At 41.4% G+C, this 19757-nt stretch overlaps 1 protein-coding gene across 3 annotated transcripts in view; it reads left to right on the top strand.

Annotated features, from left to right (window-relative positions):
- Window positions 1-19757, top strand: part of SEC24C (SEC24 homolog C, COPII coat complex component) — a 56698-nt gene that overhangs the window by 22366 nt on the left and 14575 nt on the right. For 2 of the 3 annotated variants that reach the window (XM_039360034.1, XM_039360032.1), the window contains 10 exons: window positions 1150-1283; window positions 3477-3545; window positions 5547-5658; window positions 9250-9377; window positions 9659-9797; window positions 11282-11397; window positions 13101-13225; window positions 13551-13742; window positions 15983-16076; window positions 16933-17049. In XM_039360034.1, coding sequence (XP_039215968.1) covers window positions 1150-1283; window positions 3477-3545; window positions 5547-5658; window positions 9250-9377; window positions 9659-9797; window positions 11282-11397; window positions 13101-13225; window positions 13551-13742; window positions 15983-16076; window positions 16933-17049 — 1226 coding nt within the window. The remainder of the gene's footprint in view (window positions 1-1149; window positions 1284-3476; window positions 3546-5546; window positions 5659-9249; window positions 9378-9658; window positions 9798-11281; window positions 11398-13100; window positions 13226-13550; window positions 13743-15982; window positions 16077-16932; window positions 17050-19757) is intronic. The other variant, XM_039360033.1, reaches the window with a different exon arrangement.

Below are 19757 nucleotides of genomic sequence, written 5' to 3'. Positions count from 1 at the left end.
GGGACCAGGGCAAGTGCCAAGGCATGGTCCACGGGGGCAAGTGCCAAGATGGCACAAAATTGTACATTGGCTCCCGGCTGGCTTGGGCCAGGGCCAAGGCAGCAGGGGCCGTTCCCTCACTGTTTCCAGGATGGCTTCGCAGGCCACATGAAACCACTTTGCGGGCCGCATCCGGCCCCCGGGCCTTGTGTTTGACATGTCTGCTCTAAGCTGCTGAATAATAATGTCATATCATAAAATATCCATTTATTCCTTATCTAAATCTAAGAAAAACAATTCCCAGTGTAGTATTTCTACTTTCTCTAGATCTTTCAGTAGCATTTTTTTCATATGACTTTTTTCCTCTGCCAATTTTGAAAACTATAAAAAAAAAAATTGGCATTTTGATCACTAGTGTTTTTCCTACATTAAGATATGATACATGTTTCCATATATAAATTAATTTGCTTCCAAGCGTAATGAACAGTGAATTAGTGGTTATTTTCATAGCTGCTAATTGCTGCCCTTGCAATATTTTTTTAACAATTGAGAACCGTACTTTTTTTTAAAAAAGTTTTAAATCTTATGTGTGTTAAATGTAATTAATCCTGGATGTGAAACTACTAAAACAGGAACTTAATATCTTTCAACAAAAAGCACAGTGGGATGAATCCTAAGAAAGGGACTCTTATTTGTCATCTCATTAAAATTAATAGGTTAAATTTAATGCTATTTGCTTGCTGAAATATGTGAAGTTCTGATAATATGAAAAAGTTCAGAAAATCCGGATGGAAGCAAATATTCAAACACGGACCTTTTTTCAGTATTTTCTGCTGCTTTATTCTTTAGAATGTGTGGGAGATTCTGTATGCCGCTTTTCTGACCCAGTCTGAAATTCCAATTTTACAAAGCTTTTCTGTGGAAATATTATCAAACTGTATTAAGGTAATTAACATACTGGAGGGATTTTTAAATTTCAGAGACGATCCTGAAAAGCATTATTCAATTAGGGTTTATTTTAGGACTCTGAATAAAATTGTTCACATTGAAGCTTTGAGTGGTATAATCAGAATTAGTCAAAGCAGTTGAGAGGTTAATATTAATCTGGACCCTTCAAATTCTGTTATGCGTTCAAATAAAGGTATATCTCTGTATCTTTTTTTTTTCCAGGTTCTTTTGGGCAAAATAGGGGAACTCAACCAATGTATGGTGCAGCTTTCCCCGGACCAGCAAATTATGGAAGTCAGCCTGCAGCACCACCACCTCTTCCCAAACGACTTGACCCAGACTCTATTCCTAGCCCAGTAAGTGAGGCAGATCACATTTAGAATTTAACATCCTTTTGTAGAAAGTGATGTGGGAGGGAGAACAAGACTCTTGGTTCCTCTGCGTTTGCTTAATTCATAGTCATTTCCTACAGCCAAAGGGCATTTTTTTGCACATTACTTTTTGTATCCCTCTTGGCGTCCTAACTGCTTCCAGAGCTGTGCTTCTAAAGAAATACTATATTGATTAGATTATCACAAATTAGCCTACAGCCTTTCTTGTGGTCATACCAGAGCTGGAAAAGGGTTACAGGAACTAGTGTGAACGCTCGTGTTTAATCCATGTTTGTTTACATCCGTGGTTCTCAACCTTTCTAATGCCGCGACCCCATAATACAGTTCCCCATGTTGTGGTGACCCCCAACCACTTATACATCACCGGGTGCCAGGGGCGTGGCCAAAGAAAAGGGGGAAAAATGGCGGACGGCCTTGTTTGGCGACCCCCGTGAAATGGTTGTTTGACCCCAAATGGGGTCCCGACCCACAGGTTGAGAACCACTGGTTTACATGAATAATCTTGACAGCTTAGACCCAGGGGTAGGCAACATTGGCCCTTTTGTGACTCGTGGACTTCAACTCCCAGAACTCCTGAGCCAGCATGGCTCAGCATGGAAACCTCTCCCTTTCTCCTCAGCATGGCTGGCTCAGGAATTCTGGGAGTTGAAGTCCACGAGTCATAAAAGAGCCAAGGTTGCCTATCCCTGGCTTAGACTGATTCTTTGAATATGTGGAAAGCATATTTGAAATAGGGGCCGGTAATCAGACTAGGCATGTGATTGGCTGTTTCACAGTTACTAAAGTGAGGCATACTGACATTAATCTGCTTTTTAGGGGGGCCCTGGCTAGCATACAGCATGTTGTAAACCTACAGTGCTGTGGACTGGATTCTAAGAACCAGATTCAGAGGGCCCAAATCCTTCACATCACTACAAGCTTATCTTTCCAGAACAATGAATGTTACGATGCTATTCTGGGTGTTGTTAATATCCAGTGGTAGTTGCAGTGGCTCTCCCCAGTGTACCTGAAAATGCCTTTTCGGTTGCAATGCCAACTTAGCTGGTGAAAAGAAGTACAGTCTTCTACATTTTAAAGCCAACAAGAAAGTGGTTAGCAGCTCTGCTTCCTTTTCTGCTTTTCCTCTAAAGCAGTGGTTCTCAACCTGTGGGTCGGGACCCCATTTGGGGTCGAACGACCATTTCACGGGGGTCGCCAAACAACGCAGTCCGCCATTTTTTCCCCCTTTTCCTTAGCTGTGCTACTCCCTTTTATTCTATTGGTTTTTGAAAGCCAATAGAATAGAATCTCTTGAATAGAGTCTAATTCTATTGGCTTTCAAAAGCCAATAGGAATTGTCCAGGCTGTCTCTGCCCTGCTGAGCCCTCCAAAAGTCCCATTCTGCAAACGGTGCTGCACCAGTTGAGTAGTCCTCGACTTACAACCGGTTGAGTAGTCCTCGACTTACGACCGGTTGGGGGGGGGGTCGCGGCATTAAAAAGGTTGAGAACCACTGCTCTAAAGGACTTGAGCATACCTCAGTCTGCAGTTCTCCTGAAAACACTTACTGTAAGCACGAGAATTGCTAACTCCCTCTAATGCAGTGTTTCTCAACCTTGACAATTTTAAGGCATGTGGACTTCAACTCCCAGAATTCCACAGCCAGCATTGCTCTAATGTACTTTCCTGGAAGAGCAAGACATGGAGATAAAATGTGAAAACATAGGAGCCAAGGTGGCGCAGCAGTTAGAGTGCAGTACTGCAGGCCACTTTAGTTGACTGTGTTCAGCAGGTCAGCGGTTCAAATCTCACCAGCTCAAGGTTGACTCAGCCTTCCATCCTTCCGGGGTAGGTAAAATGAGGACCCAGATTGTTGGGGGCAATGTAAATATATATATACATTGCTTACTGGTGTACACCGCTTAGAGAGTGCTTGCACTTAAAGCGGTATATAAGTCTCATAAATAAATAAATACCCAAGGATTATTCCCCTTCTTTGCATGAAGACTGTCCTGATGAATACATTTAACAGTGGTAGAAGTAAAGACAAGACAGGATAACACTTGCTTGGTACTTTTTATTTTACTACTCTCTCTCTCTCTCTCTCTCTCTTCCCCCCCCCCCTTTTTTTGTGGCCATTTTACTTCTTTTTTTTTCTCTTTTAAACAAACAAAAAAGCAACTCAATGAGCTGCCACCTCAGCAGAAACCCAGGCACAGAATAGATCCTGATGCAATTCCTAGCCCAGTAAGTGCCTTGTCTCTCTCTCTCTGCTTTTGTCTGCATGTCAATGGCTGGCTATGTGTATCCGCCAAATAATTCCCCTTGTTAACCACCCTGGTGTTAGTCCCATCACCTTTCCTCTTCCTCTGTTTCTGCTCACATTTCGATAAACAGAATAACACGCCAGAAGTGTTGAAATCATCTGTACATCAAAAATGAAGGGGCAATAAGAAGCTTGGCATTTAAAACCGCAAAAAGATAAGCCGGTTATATATTTTCCTTCCAGCTCTAGGCTTGTGTAAGCAAATAACCGCTGGAGAAATCGTTACATACTTAGCACATGCTTAGGATGAATATTTAGGAATAAATTGGACATGTGATGCATTAAGTACCTGCTGTAGCATGAATTTTAACAGCTACCTTTTTTAATTAATTCATTTTAATTAAGCAGCAGGTCAGTTCCTATTATTGTTTTCATGAACACAATGAATGTCACTTGCCTATTGCTCCTATATTGTTTTGTCTTGGGAACGGGCTGAATTTGGTCACAACACATAAAATAGATTGGTGATGTTACCAACTTCGCTTAATTTTTTACAGCTGGAACAAAACAGAAATAAGTCTTCTTGGTGTGGTCACTTCAACTTTCCGTGCCGTCTCTTTATAAATGTGTTTCAGATTAAGGGAAACAGTCATTTTCACCATAAGAGATATTGTTCAAAATAATTGAAATCTATAGGGAAAGGAGGTTGAATCATTCCAGTTTAAAAGGTGAATACCATGCTAATATTTACAAGCAGTTGAATTGGTTCATAAATTAAAAGGTTCCATTTCAATTGTTTTGGATAACATTATAAGTAATAGATTTATAATCCAAGTATTGGAAAGTAGTTAAGTAGAATATTGTATCACAAGTTTAACTTACCGTGCTCTTTGTTGAATGATTAGGAATAAAATCAGTTATCAGGTGGTACCAACTAATTATTATCCCTGCTCTTCTTAACCTAGAATAAAATTTTGAAATAGCTTTAGTGGAGCCGGATTTCAAGGTGAAGGAGTAGTATTGGTGTTGAAAAATCTGGCATAAGATTTTTCAGAAACACTTTTCAGAAGTATGCAACAAAAACATGGATTCTTTTTCAGGGATTGGATTGCTGCATCCAAAATACATTAAATGTATCTAGGCCAGGGGTAGGCAACCTCGGCTTTTTTATGACTCGTGGACTTCAACTCCCAGGATTCCTGAGCCAGCTGGCTCAGGAATTCTGGGAGATGAAGTCCACGAGTCATAAAAGAGCCGAGGTTGTCTACCCCTGATCTAGGCCTATAGCAGGGAAGGAAGCAGATGGAAGAAAACTAGGATACATATTATTAATTTTGAATTTGTTTTTTCTCTAACAACTAGTTTCTCTAGATTGAGGTAGGCAACCTTGGCTCTTTTATGACTCGTGGACTTCAACTCCCAGAATTCCTGAGCCAGCCACAAGTCATAAAAGAGCCAAGGTTGCCTACCCCTGCTCTAGATGATTATTTTAGTTTCAAGGATCACTTCTTCTGATTTAGGATAGCCTAAGCATATCTCGGTGAGAGCCAATTTCTTTTCACATTTTTTTACATAATGCCTTTTTGTTGATTATCATCCAATTTGAAACTCCTAAAGCAATATATTTAAATACACAGAGAGAGTAAGAGCGAGAGAGAAAACACACCCGATAAACAAAAATGGCATGTAATGCTCCAGCATAAAATTCTCAGCTGTAACTTTGACTATCCAGTTGCCAAAATAAAAAGGTGTAAACAATGACTTAATAAACTTTTATAGACAACATATCTTGGAAGTCGACACTGCAAAATATATAATTTATGAACTACACCACTAATTTTGGACTGTTGGTTTCAAACCTAGCAAAAGAAGCCGAAGGGTAAAATGGATATCCTCCTTTAGGGATTAAAAATGTGTTAAGTTATATTATCACAACCTTTGCTAAAACTTTCGTAGTGCTAACTGGTGGCTTTCCATTTTAGATTCAGGTCATTGAAGATGACAGGAATAACCATGGGTCAGAACCATTCATCACAGGAGCACGTGGACAAGTCCCACCTCTTGTTACTACAAATTTCTTGGTGAAAGATCAAGGTAAAATAGCAATCACGAAGGCAAAGATAACTAACTCACCGTCAAAAAAAGAAACTTGTATAGCTGTTTAGCATAAACACTTGGATTAAATTAGTTACGTTATACAGTGAAGAATTGCAGTTTTTTCTGTTCAGAATTTCATTATGGATTCATATTGGGCTCTTCAGCCACGGAGTTTGCCATGCTGTGTTTCCATACTAAATTTCTGAATACTGTTATATAAAATAATATACATAGCTGCAAAAGAATAGGGAGGTCAGATCTTAAGCCTTGAATTAATGATAAGCGGTTACGTTGGTCCTATTCAGGTTTGGCTGCTATGAGTTCTATTGTGCAATGATAGATAGATAGATAGATAGATAGATAGATAGATAGATAGATAGATAGATAGATAGATAGATAGATAGATAGATATGCACACAGCCCAGGTTCGAATCTCAGAAGGCTATGTCTGGCTGAAGAGAGTTAAGAAGCTTGAAATAGCTATTCCAGTTCTCCCTTTATTCTTTGTTAGCAATCTAAAAACATGTATATAGATAGATAGATAGATAGATAGATAGATAGATAGATAGATAGATAGATAGATAGATAGATAGATAGATAAGGTGTACACAAGCATACATTCATACCTACACATACCAATACACAAATACATATTCATATTCCTGAAAACTGCTTTATAATGTCAAAATTTGGACCGCCTGTTTACTTATCTGATTTGTATCGTACCTTCCCTCAGGTGCTCAAGATAGTGACCTTTTAATTTAAAATAAAAATTTAATTTTAGAAACATAGAGCTTATGGCATCATGCTTCTGTGGACTTATTAAAACATTTATACCACAAGCCCTGGACCAGGAGGCCCCCACTTAACTGTCACCCAGGCCCTTGTAATCTCCTGCTTAGTTTACTGTAATGCGCTGAACTTGGGGCTACCCTTGAAGAGCATTCAGAAAATTTAACCGGTGCAAAATGCAGCTGCACAGGTAATAAATGGTCCCAGCTGTATGGCCCATGTCACACCACTCCTCCGTAAACGGTACTGGCTCCTGATGTCTTTCCAGGTACAATTCAAGGTGCTGGTTCTCGTCTTTAAAACCCTATGTCACAGGTTCCGACTAATGAAGCACTTCAAAGAACTTTCAGGCATGTTTCCTAAAGTCTTTATTACAGAGCTACAATTTTGCCGGTCACCATCATGGACGTATTGATGCCAGAATCTGACTTCCTCTCGCTGGCATCAATCTTTTCTTGCTAAACCCCTCCCTTGTCTTGCAGTCACAAGTCACATTATCCAATTAGTGTGAAGGTCAAAAGTTTACTTCCTCTTTCTTTTCTGGGCTTCCCCCCCCACTCTAAGCTATGTATTAACCCAGTAATTACCAGACAGTTTTGCATATTGTCAAAGCAAGAATATACAGTATTTGCAGCATTGACATCCTACCTGGCTTGGGGCCGGTTTACCTGAAGGACCATCTTTTTCCAAGAGTTTCTAACAGTCCAGTTCGACCCAACAGATTGGGCATGCTGCTGTTGTGAGTCCTGGCCTGCCAGCAGATCCGGCAGCCGAGTCAGATGAATTGGATGAGGGGGAAGGGTTGCCTGGAGTCACATCGGAGTCTGTGGAAGGCTCAGAGGAGCACGAAGACTTCAGAGCTAGATGTGACACCGGGCCCGTCTACTCACGCTCGGGCAGAGAGACAGCTGGGTTGAGGGCCTGAACTGAGCGAAGGCGAGGAGCAGCTGGAGCCTGTTCCAGATGCACGGATGCACAGGGAGGAACAGTGTGCAGGACCACGGAGGGCGGTGGGGTGACTCTCCGGGAAAGTAAAAGATTCTTAAGAAGCCACGTCCAGGCTGGGTTATAAAGAGGAGAGGCGTGGGAAGGGCTGGTTGCCAAAGGCGAACCATTCATGCTACAGCTTTGTGCTTCTGTCATTGGATTTCCTGCCTCAGGATTTTTGGATATTTAACCAAGATTTGTCAGATTTCTCTGTGTTTGAGGAACTTAAACCTTGAGCATTCCAGCTGAGAACTCAAGAGACTGACACTTGCTCGTTTCAATAACTAAAAGGCCTGGTTGGAGTTTTGTTGCATAAAAGCTGTTTTGGAATAAAAGTCCTGCCTTGTTTAGTGCAAAGGGGTTTTTCCTCGTGAGTAAGTGGTTGAGCAGTATTCGCGGAGGCTGGGACAGAACAGCTGAATATCCCTGTCAGCCAGAATGTGTCAACTGACAGGAACTAGAAGATGGCCTTTCTCTGCTGTATCCCCTGCATGATGGAATATTCTCCCCTCGGAGATTATAATGGAGCCAACCTTTTTGGCCTTCCACGAAGTTCTAAAATAATCTGTGTACCCAGGCCTAGGGCTCGGAATGGGTTAAGGGTCTCATTGCCTGACGTCTTATTGGTTAACCATCATGGCTGCAAGATTATTTAGATGAGAGGCAACCATGACACATCTGGTTTGCAGGCTAGATTGGGAAATAAAAAGAAAATGTCCAGGAGGAAAGCAATAGCAAATTAATTCTGTATTAGAAAGCAATATGAACATGTCCATCTAATTACCAACTGTTAGATTTCACAAATGAAGGTAAATAGATGTGTTCCAGGATAAGGCTGCAGGATCCAACTTTCACTTGAAGTAGATTATGTTTGTGTTATTTATATTATTTGGTTTTTTTTTAATTGTTTGGCGTACTGTCTTGCTTGTGATTGTTCCACTTCAAAAATAGCAAGACAGTGAAATAGATAGATAGATGGATGGATGGATGGATGGGTGGATGGATGATGGATAGATGGATAGAGAGAGATAGATGATGGATAGATATAGATAGATATAGATAGATAGAGAGAGGGATGGATAGAGATAGATAGATAGATAGATAGATAGATAGATAGATAGATAGATAGATAGATAGATAGATAGATAGATAGATAGATGATGGATAGATATAGATAGAGAGATAGATAGATGGATGGATAGGGATGGATGGATGGATGATGGATAGATGGATAGAGAGAGATAGATGATGGATAGATATAGATAGATATAGATAGATAGAGAGAGGGATGGATAGAGATAGATAGATAGATAGATAGATAGATAGATAGATAGATAGATAGATAGATGATGGATAGATATAGATAGAGAGATAGATAGATAGATGGATAGATAGATAGATAGATAGATAGATAGATAGATAGATAGATAGATAGATAGATAGATAGATAGATAGATGATGGATAGATATAGATAGAGAGATAGATAGATGGATGGATAGGGATGGATGGATGGATGATGGATAGATAGAGAAATAGATAGATAGATAGATAGATAGATAGATAGATAGATAGATAGATAGATAGATAGATAGATGGATGATGGATAGATATAGATAGAGAGATAGAGATAGATAGATGGATGGATAGGGATGGATGGATGGATGATGGATAGATAGAGAGAGAAAGAGATAGATAGATAGATAGATAGATAGATAGATAGATAGATAGATAGATAGATTATAGATAGATTAACGTTAATAAATTTATTGAAGAATATATAAGTAAAGTTTTGATTTCTTCTTTTAAAGGTAATACAAGTCCCCGCTACATAAGATGTACTTCTTATAATATTCCCTGCACTTCAGAGATGGCTAAACAATCTCAAGTTCCTCTTGCTGCAGTTATAAAACCGTTGGCTACACTTCCCACAGAAGAGGTAAGATTGATAGATAAAAGAGCAACATATTATTACAAGATAATGGACACCGGGCAAAGAAAACCTTCCCTTGAGTTTTTTCTCTATTTATTCAGTTTTTTATTTACTCCGTCCCAAGATTTAACTTTGATGCTTTGCTCTATAGACAGAAGGAATTACATACTCTGGACATGAATACTAGAGGAGGATGCAGAAAACACACTCTTTGATATCATGTGTTGGAAAAGAAAGGGGAAATGTAAACAGTGCCAATATCCAGTGTTTTTTTTTTTTCTTTCCAGGCCCCTCCTTATCTGGTGGACCATGGGGAATCGGGTCCCATTCGGTGCAATAGGTGTAAGGCGTACATGTGCCCCTTTATGCAGTTCATTGAAGGAGGAAGACGATTCCAGTGCTGCTTCTGCAACTGTGTTACTGAGGGTAAGAGCTTCCTATCAAAAGGGCCCTTGTAGAGAGGAGAGAGAGAGAAAAGAGTAAAGGAGGGGAGAAGGAAGTAGGAAGGTTGGAGGAGAAGAGGAGAAGTGGGGAGAAAGTGGAGGAGAGTGGTGAAGGAAAGAGAAGAGGAGAGGAAGAAGAGGGAAGTAGGGAAGAGAAGAAAGGGAAAAAGGTAGAGAAGAAGGAGTGTGGATACAGTGAAAGGGGAAATGGGTGAGCAACATCAAAAGTCATGTGTATGTATTTATTTCATTTTATTAAAAGTATCTTATATAAGAATGTAAAAAGAATGTATGTTAACATCTGATAAATATCATGGTATATGTATGGGGGGAGAGTTTGGAAAAATAAAAAATTATTAAAAATAAAATTTTAAAAAAGGGCCCTTGTAGAGGGTGAGGACAGTCTGCTGCCAAGCAGGAATTCCACCTGGGGAATCATCCTGGGAAAACTCAAGAACAGATTTATATTTAAATGATGAAAGCTATACATCAACCTTTTGCGCTAAATTTTGGGCAGTTGCTTACAATTGGCTTACTGAGGAATTTGCCTTTATTGAAACGAAACATGCAATATGCAGAAAATCTTATTTTTAAAAATGCATATTCAGCTTTCTCTCTCTCTCCAAAAAATGAGAAAATGATTATATTAATCCTTTCCACTATTAACAGTTGTGCAAAAATTGTAGTGCAAGAACGATAAATCCAAAATAAAAGGCAATATGTTTGTGGTTTTTGTTGGAAGACAATGCCATCTGGAAATTAAATTTTTATGGCATAGGACAAGGGTAGGCCACCTCAGCTCTTTTATGACTCGTGGACTTCAACTCCCAGAATTCCTGAGCCAGCCACGCTGAGGGGAAAGGGAGAGGTTTCCATGCTGAGCCATGCTGGCTCAGGAATTCTGGGAGTTGAAGTCCACGAGTCATAAAAGAGCCAAGGTGGCCTAGCCTTGGCATAGGAAAATTACTATTCATTACTGATTGGCTGCAGGGTCTATTAATGTGTCTTAGAATGTAGGTAGCTACCTCACCCAGAAATCTAAAAACTGATCTGTAGCCATGATCTATGAATTGTAGCCATGAATTATGAAAACAAAACGTCCAAAATCCGTAGGTGGGTGATATCTTTACAAGGACCAACAAGTAGCACAAAGAATTTTCCAGGTTTTCTGTAATGATGTCACAGAAAAGTACAGATAGGGAAGGTGTTGATACAGAAGTAAAGCAGATCCAGATGTTTCAGCTACAAAGCCTGCAATCCAAAGGCAGCCTCAAGGGAAGAGAAGGCAGATTCAGTACATTGTAAAATGGTATTGTTGCCAAATTACATGCAGCATTTATAAAGAGAAAAAAATGGTTGTTCCCCTTGCTCTGAACGCTGAAGAGCCGTCTTGACAATTGAAAGAAATAAAATTTGCAGGTATTTTCACTCCTTTCCTTCTTTTTTTTTCTCCCCCCCCCCCCCCAGTGCCATCTCATTACTTCCAGCATTTGGATCACACAGGCAGGCGAGTGGATTACTATGACAGACCTGAATTATCACTGGGCTCCTATGAATACCTAGCTACCGTTGACTACTGCAAGGTATCTCCACTTGCATTTATTATTTATTTTATTTACACTGAGACCAGTGGGCTAAATAACCAAATTCTTGAAGAAAGTCAGCCTTCAGTGCTTTACTTTTAAAAGTTTGTGTCAGAGCACAAACAAGCAGGCCGGAATTATATAGATTTCTGTAAGGAATTGATATTGTCAGGATTTAGGGCCAAGGAACAAAATCTTAGAAAATGATAAGAATATTTAGCCGTGGATTAAGATTAGTTCACTGGCTAAGGTGAACTCTGAACAATATAAGTATCTTCTTGTTTTACTTTGTAGACCGATTAAGCCAGAGCTTTTCAACCAGTGGTACGGGTACCACCTGTGGTACATTGTGGTATGCGAGCATCCTAGAAAAGCGGTAGTGGGGGAGAGGAATGAGCTGAACCGGTGGCAGCACCGCACAAGCCTGAGCGAGAGACGGCTGGAGCTGCAGGGCTGTCAGAGCTCAGTGGAAGCACCAGGGTCAGCACCAGGCTCCAGCTGGTGATCCTGGCGCTTCCGCTGAGCCCAGAAGAAGTGCCAATCAGCTGGAATGTTGCAGTATCTCCAGGGTCTTGTGATTTACATTCAGATGCTTGGCAACTGATTCATATTTAAGTCGGTCACAGTGTCCCAGGGTCATGTGAAGTGACCAAAATCTGCTGCAACCAATAAATAAAAACCAAACACCCCCCCCCCCACTCCACCCCTGCTACCAATCCCCAACAGAAATGCTCACAACAATGAAAACCTTGGACAGGAGGAAGAGCGCCGCTGGGCGGGCAGGCAGGTGTCTTGTTCAGCTGTGGCTTGGGGGGCACTTTTTTCAATGCCATTGTAACTTCGAACGGTCATTAAGCGAAGTGTTGTAAGTTGAGGACTACCTGTACCTTATCACTTTTTGGGGGGGGGGGGTCATCATGTTTTTGACGCCTTGCTAGGCGATTGGTGGTACTCAGATACTGCCATATCCTACAAGTGGTACCATGGGTGAAAAGGTTGAAAAGCCCTGGATTAAGCTATCACTTATTAATGAACTCTTCCTTTATTTCTGGATTGTGTCCAACACACCTTTTGTACTTTCTCAACTTTGCCACCACTTCTCAATAGTCTTTCCGGTCTGCATTCAAGTTAAATGGGCAGAGAGACCATCCATCCTTAACATTCATTACAATGTAAGTAATTGTCTTCAAGGATTTAGGAAGGCATAGATCCCTTCAGAGAGGCTGATTTTAATCAAATTATCGTAAGCCTCAGGTTCCAGAAACAAAAGAACTAGCTACAACATACTAAGAAACACAAAAGATTGCTCTGATGAATTTGGATTAGCCTTTTATTTTGGGGAGATATACTTCTATAACATCAGATCTGCAGAAACACTTTAAATAAAAATTAAGGGCTGCCAGGATAAAATGCAGTGTTTCTCCACTTCGGTAACTCTAAGATGCGTGGACTTCAACTCCCAGAATTACCCTGGCCACTATATTGGGGAATTCTGACAGTTGGTCCACAATATGTTAAAGTTGCCCAAGTTGATAAACACTGATATAATGCTAATAGTACTGGAAAACTGTAAGAATTGCATTTGTCTTTGGTTAAATCTGGGCAGAAACATTGTTCAAGCTTGTTTCTTTCAAGGCATAGATGATGGGGAAATGACTCAGTAGTGTGAGATGAATAATTGTTCTCGTATTCCTTTCTTGCAGAATAACAAGTATCCCAACCCTCCTGCTTTTATTTTCATGATTGATGTGTCGTACAACGCAGTGCGGAGCGGCTTGGTCAGACTGATATGTGAAGAACTGAAGACCCTCCTGGATTATCTCCCCAGGTACCGGCTCACATAGGACAGTGGCCACAAGGGAGATCCTTTGAAGTTAGATTAATGCTCAAGCAACATTTTTACAATAAATGTTGATCATAATCAACCTATTTCAGTGCTTACTTATGGAATTATCTCAGTAAAACAGTTCAATCAGTCTTTCAATCAAGTAATGTGTAAAATGAGAGGACTTCCCAGCTGCATCCTCAAACTTGGAATTTGGCCAGTAGATATTAGGGTATCTTCTTCTGTTGATGCTGCTGTACTTCTGCTTTTCAGTTTGATTTTTACAAGCCTGTTTTTTACTATCTTTAACGCCTTTTTTTTTTCACAGAGAAGGAACTATGGAAGAATCAGCCATCCGTGTGGGTTTTGTCACCTACAACAAAGTTCTACACTTCTACAATGTCAAGAGCTCCCTGGCACAGCCGCAAATGATGGTTGTTTCCGATATAGCAGATATGTTTGTCCCTTTGCTTGATGGCTTTCTTGTAAAAGTGAGTGAGTCTCGCGCTGTTTTTACCAGGTAAGCAAAACTCAGCCTATGCCAGGGGTAGGCCACCTTGCCTCTTTTATGACTCGTGGACTTCAACTCCAAGAATTCCTGAGCCAGCCATGCTGAGGGGAAAGGGAGAGGGTTTCCAAGCTGAACCATGCTGGCTCAGGAATTCTGGGAGTTGAAGTCCACGAGTCATAAAAGAGCCAAGGTTGCCTGTCTCTGGCCTATACCATGAACATTAACAAAGTGATGCAGATAGACCCCAACCTCAGTTGGGACCAGAATTTCCATTTTTAAGCAAGTCAGTTGCTAAGTGAATTATGCTCATTTTTACTTCCTTTTTGCCATGATTTTTAAGCAAATCACTGCATTTGTTAAGCGACCATGCAGTCTTTAAGCAAATTCAGGTTCCCTGATTGACTTTGCTTACCAGATGCTGGCTGGGAAGGTTGCAGATGGTGACCCCAGGACAGTGCAACTTTCATAATTACATGTATAAGGACCTGTCTCAATTAGATCTCCCAAGAAAGCAAAACTCTTGAAGTAGGCATTGTCTCAAAAGGAATTTTTTTTTATTGAGAGTTAGTGATGGCAAGAGAGCAAAGCAGGGTCTGAGGGAGGGCATCTTGCACAGAGTAGAACGAAGCAGATAATAATAGGCAGGAGCAAAAGAGAGAGAAAAGGAAGGATTAAAGGCAAATACATTTGAGGGGCTCTGGCATTCGCCCCCCCTCCCTAATAGAAAGACAAATCCACCTGAAAAAACAAAACAGGAATACAAAAAGAAACACATTAATCAAGTTTGTCTGGATAAGACACCTAACATGTTTCTTACAAACCCACTCATTCTGTGCAGCAGACAGGTCTTTCCAGGCCACTAAATACTGTGTGGATCCATGATGTTTGCGGGAATCTAAAATATCCTTGATTTCAAAGTGTTGCTCGCCCTCCATCATAATAGGCTGAGGAGCCGGGGCGCTCATGAGTCTTAATTTGGAGGTGACCTCAGGATTCAATGCTGCAATGGAAAACTGGGCGGATTTGTCTCAGGCTCTTAGGGAGCTCCAGCTTCACCGTAACAAGATTGATAACGCGTTTAATAGGAAATGGACCAATACATTTCAGCCCCAGCTTCTTCGATGGTTGCAATGACTGTAGGAACCTAGTGGAGAGATAAACTTTATCTCCAACATGGAAAGGTTTAAGTTCCATTCTTTTCTTGTCAGCCTGTGCTTTATAAAGCTTCCCTAGCCTCATCCAGGGCCTTTATAACTACTGGCCAGATGTTCTGCAATTGGTGAACCCGCTGTTTTTAGGGAAGTAATGGCAGGTTTGGTGGCAGGCAATTCAGGCACAGGAAGGAAACTCTGGCCATTAACCACTTGGAAAGGAGTGCTGGAGTGTCCTGCATTGTTGTAAAGCCACTTCAGCAAACGAAGTGGTACGTGATTGCAGAGATGTCTTTGGATAGTGCTGGCTCAGTAGCCTTGAAGCGGAGATAAGTGCTGTCTCCTACAGTCAACAATGGCTAGTGGAGTAAAATCCACAAGGACTCTACATGGGGCTACCCTTGAAGGGCTTTCGGAGGCTGCAGTTGGTTCAGAACGCAGCCGCGAGAGCGATTGTGGGCGCGCCAAGGTACGCCCACGTGTCACCTATCCTCCGCGAGCTGCACTGGCTTCCTGTGGGTCTCCGGACGCAATTCAAGGTGTTGGTTATCACCTTTAAAGCCCTTCATGGCATAGGGCCAGGTTACTTACAGGACCACATTCTGCCGCACAGCTCCCAGAGACCGGTGAGGTCCCATAGAGTGGGCCTCCTTCAGGTCCCGTCGGCCAGACAATGTCGGCTGGTGGGCCCTCGGGGAAGGGCCTTTTCTGTGGTGGCTCCGACCTGGTGGAATCAACTTCCCCCCGAGGTTCGAACTACTCCCACCCTGCCGGCCTTTAAGAAAGCCGTTAAAACTCTCCTGTTCCGGCAGGCCTGGGGCTGATGTCCCCAGGGGGGGGGGGGGATATGATCGGACTCGTGGTATAACTGTATTATTTTATTGTTTTAGGATTGTTTCAACTCTGTACACCGCCCTGAGTCCTTTGGGATTGGGCGGCATATAAATAAAATTAAATACAAATACCTTACTCCGGAAATAGGTGTGTTTTTTTCCCCCTCAGAAGTTCTAATTGGCTTGAAAGCATTGACGCTCATTGATAAGAAATAACCTGTTGAGGTTTCTGCAACCTTTGACTTTGGTTTTCATCATTTTGCAGCCTGTTGGATCAGATCCCAGATATGTTTGCTGATACAAGAGAAACAGAAACAGTGTTTGCTCCCGTGATTCAGGCTGGCATGGAAGCTCTAAAGGTTAGTTTTTATGCTCCTCAGCACCTTAATTTGACTTGATTTTTCCTTTTTCCTTTTTTTTTTTTTTTTTTTTTTTTTTTGAGTATTCTGTAAACGTCTCAAGACAGCAGCCGTCTATATCAAGTGCCGAATCCAATTTATTTATTATGTGGTAACTGAACCATTTTAGGTAATATTTATCAAGCAGAAAAATCTGTAATGTGAATGCAGAGGATCTTGAGCAGTGGTTCTCAACCTTTTTAATGCCGCGACCCCCAACCGGTCGTAAGTCGAGGACTACTCAACCAATCGTAAGTCGAGGACTGCTCAACTGGTGCAGCACCGTTTGCAGAATGGGACTTTTGGCGGGCTCAGCAGGGCAGAGACAGCCTGGACAATTCCTATTGGCTTTTGAAAGCCAATAGAATTAGACTCTATTCAAGAGAGTCTATTCTATTGGCTTTCAAAAGCCAATAGAATAAAAGGGAGTAGCACAGCTAAGGAAAAGGGGAAAAAAATGGCGGACTGCATTGTTTGGCGACCCCCGTGAAATGGTCGTTCGACCCCAAATGGGGTCCCGACCCACAGGTGGAGAACCACTGATCTTGAGCAATATAGATGAGTTAAGCACTTCAGATGTTGATATTTGGATTTTTTTTTTTTTATTTTTGCAGCAGCAGGTTGGGAATAAGATCAGTAAGTTAAGTGCCGGTTGTAAAAAGATGGATCACTTGAAAAGATGTGAAGAGCTACATTTGCTTTTCATTTCTTTTACATTTTAATACAAATAGTGGCACGGAGAAGGGGTCTGTAAGGCTCTTAAGGACAAAAGAGTCTCAAATGGTCATTTCAAGGACCCTTCCATGTTTGTTTACAGGCTGCAGACTGTGCTGGCAAGCTTTTCATATTTCACACATCGCTGCCTATCGCAGAGGCTCCAGGGAAGCTGAAGAACAGAGATGACAAGAAACTGATGAATACCGATAAAGAAAAGGTAAAGGATCGTATTCCAAACAGAAGTAGGCTAAGGCAGGAAGTCTGGTTATGATTTCTTATGTCTCCTTAATTGCTTTGTGCCTCCCCCACCCCACCCCAACTCTTCCCACTGCTATGATCTGTCCATCATCCCAACCTGCATCAGGTTGATTTGTTTATTATCACCTTTAGAAATCACTTATCTCCCTCACGGAGGGAATTTGGGTGGTGTACAAACAAATGGAAAAAAAGAACCCCATAAAATCTGCATATAAAACATTAAAATACAGGCAAAGATAAAGTTAAAATTGGATATTGGATAATTCAAAGGAGGGGGGGGGGTTCTTCAGATTGCTAACCAGCCCCACGGCTGCATGCTCCTCTATGAGCTCAAGCGAGGTGGCAGAGCCAGGTCTTCAAATGTTTTCGAAAGGCCAGGAGAGTGGGGGGCCTCTTCACCTCAGAGTTGAGGGGAGGGGAGAATGTTCCAAAGGGAACCCAAAAAGAAGGTTCTCTTCCTGGAAATCTTCACTGATTAAAAATTAAAAATCTTCACTGTAAAAAAGATGCTGAGACTCTAGAAAGGGTGCAGAGAAGAGCAACAAAGATGATTAGGGGACTGGAGGCTAAAACATATAAGGAACCGTAGCTGGAATTGGGTATGTCTAGTTTAATGAAGAGAAGGACGAGGGGGGACATGATAGCAGTGTTCCAATATCTCAGGGGCTGCCCCAAAGAAGAGGAGGTCAAGCTATTCTCCAAAGTGCCTGGAGGCAGGACAAGAAGCGATGGATGGAAACTAACCAAGGAGAGAAGCAACCTAGAACCAAGGAGGAATTTCCTGACAGAACAATTAATCAGTGGAACCACCTGCCTCCAGAAGCGGTGAATGCTCCAACACTGGAAGTTTTTAAGAAGAGACTGAACAGCCATCTGTCTGAAATGGTGTAGGGTTTCCTGCCTGAGCAGGGGGTTGGACTAGATCAGTGGTTCTCAACCTGTGGGTCGGGACCCCATTTGGGGTCGAACGACCATTTCACGGGGGTCGCCAAACAAGGCTGTCTGCCATTTTTCCCCCCTTTTCTTTGGCCACACCCCTGGCACCCGGTGATGTATAAGTGGTTGGGGGTCACCACAACATGGGGAACTGTATTATGGGGTCGCAGCATTAGAAAGGTTGAGATCCACTGGACTAGATGACCTTCAAGGTCCCTTCCAACTTTATTATTATTATTGTTGTTGTTATTATTAAAGCCCCCCTCCCCCACCATAACATAAAGAAAAATAAAATTTGCTCCTTCTCTGAATGAAATTCCTGAGACAGGAAAAGCTTAGAACTTTTCATTCCTTCAGCTGTCATAACCAAGTTAAAGAAAGCTAATCTGATGGCCAAATACAAATCATGGACTGAACGCCAAAGAAGTGAAATTATAATGTAAATATTCAGAAGACCAACTAAAGGCCTTCATTTTCATAGCAAATACACGCATCCTTTTGATCTGCAGTCCTTTAAATAATAGGTTGAGATCTGTTCTCTGAAAGCTCATCCGGTTCCTTTTTTTCAATCATTTTCTTCTTTATTGTGCTTTCAGCAAATAATCTAGTTGCCCAAGACCTGAGCTTAGTAAATCAGAACGACACAGTTTGAAACAGTATTTTATTCGGATTTCAGCCCTGCATTTTTTTCTGAAAGGGGATGCCAGGTAGGATTAAAATAACAATAAACTGGTAGTTTGATGGCATCTCCACCGTAACCCCCTCTTCTGCTTTTTTTGCCTAGAGATCGTTCTACCTAACTCTTTTCAGGAAAAAAAAAATAAATGCTAAGCTTTTGTTATTGGGAGATAATTGTGGCTTCTTATCCATTAAAGAAACAAAAATTCTAAAACAAAGAACTATTATTAGGAAAAAAATTAAAAATCTTTTTTTTTGCAAGGTTTTCTTAAGAAATTTCTAAAAAGCAGATTGTTGATGCAAATTGTAATTTGTGCTGATTATGGTATTATATTTAAATTTAATTCAACCAGCTATATGGTAACATTGAAATGTGAGACTCTTCTTTCTTTATTTATTTTGTATACCACCTTTATTATTTTTACACATAACTCAATTCAAATGTATCTAACACACCTTCCTCCTATTTTCCCCACAACAACAACAATCCTGTGAGGTGGATTGAGTTGAGAGAGAGGGACTGGCCCAAAGTCACGCAGACAGCTTTCATGCCTAAGGCGAGACTAGAACTCAAGTCTCCTGCTTTCTACCCTGGTGCCTTAACCACTAGACCAGGGGTAGGCAACCTTGGCTCTTTTATGACTCGTGGACTTCAACTCCCAGAATTCCTGAGCCAGCCATGCTGAGGGGAAAGGGAGAGGTTTCCAAGCTGAGCCGTGTCAGCTCGGGAATTCTGGGAGTTGAAGTCCGCGAGTCATGAAGGGGCTATAGTTCCCCCATGCTGGCTCAGGAATTCTGGGAGTTGAAGTCCACAAGTCATGAAGGGGCCAAAGTTTCCCTCATACTAGCTCAGGAATTCTGGGAGTTGAAGTCCACGAGTCATAAAAGAGTCAAGGTTGCCTACCCCTGCACTAGACGAAACTGTTTCTCGTAGACAGGAAATAATATGCTACCTAATTGGTTTTACTTTTATTTTTGCTTACATGTTTAGGACAAAGGAGATATAGAGATAATTCTGAGCTGGGATTTTTGGCATGGTTCAACATATTTATC

The sequence above is a fragment of the Crotalus tigris genome, unplaced genomic scaffold (genome assembly GCF_016545835.1).
Source record: "Crotalus tigris isolate CLP2741 ecotype Arizona unplaced genomic scaffold, ASM1654583v1 scf7180000019147.1630427, whole genome shotgun sequence".
Lineage (NCBI taxonomy): Eukaryota > Metazoa > Chordata > Lepidosauria > Squamata > Viperidae > Crotalus > Crotalus tigris.
Note: the sequence above shows the minus strand (reverse complement) of the source record. Positions and strands in the feature narration are given on the sequence as shown.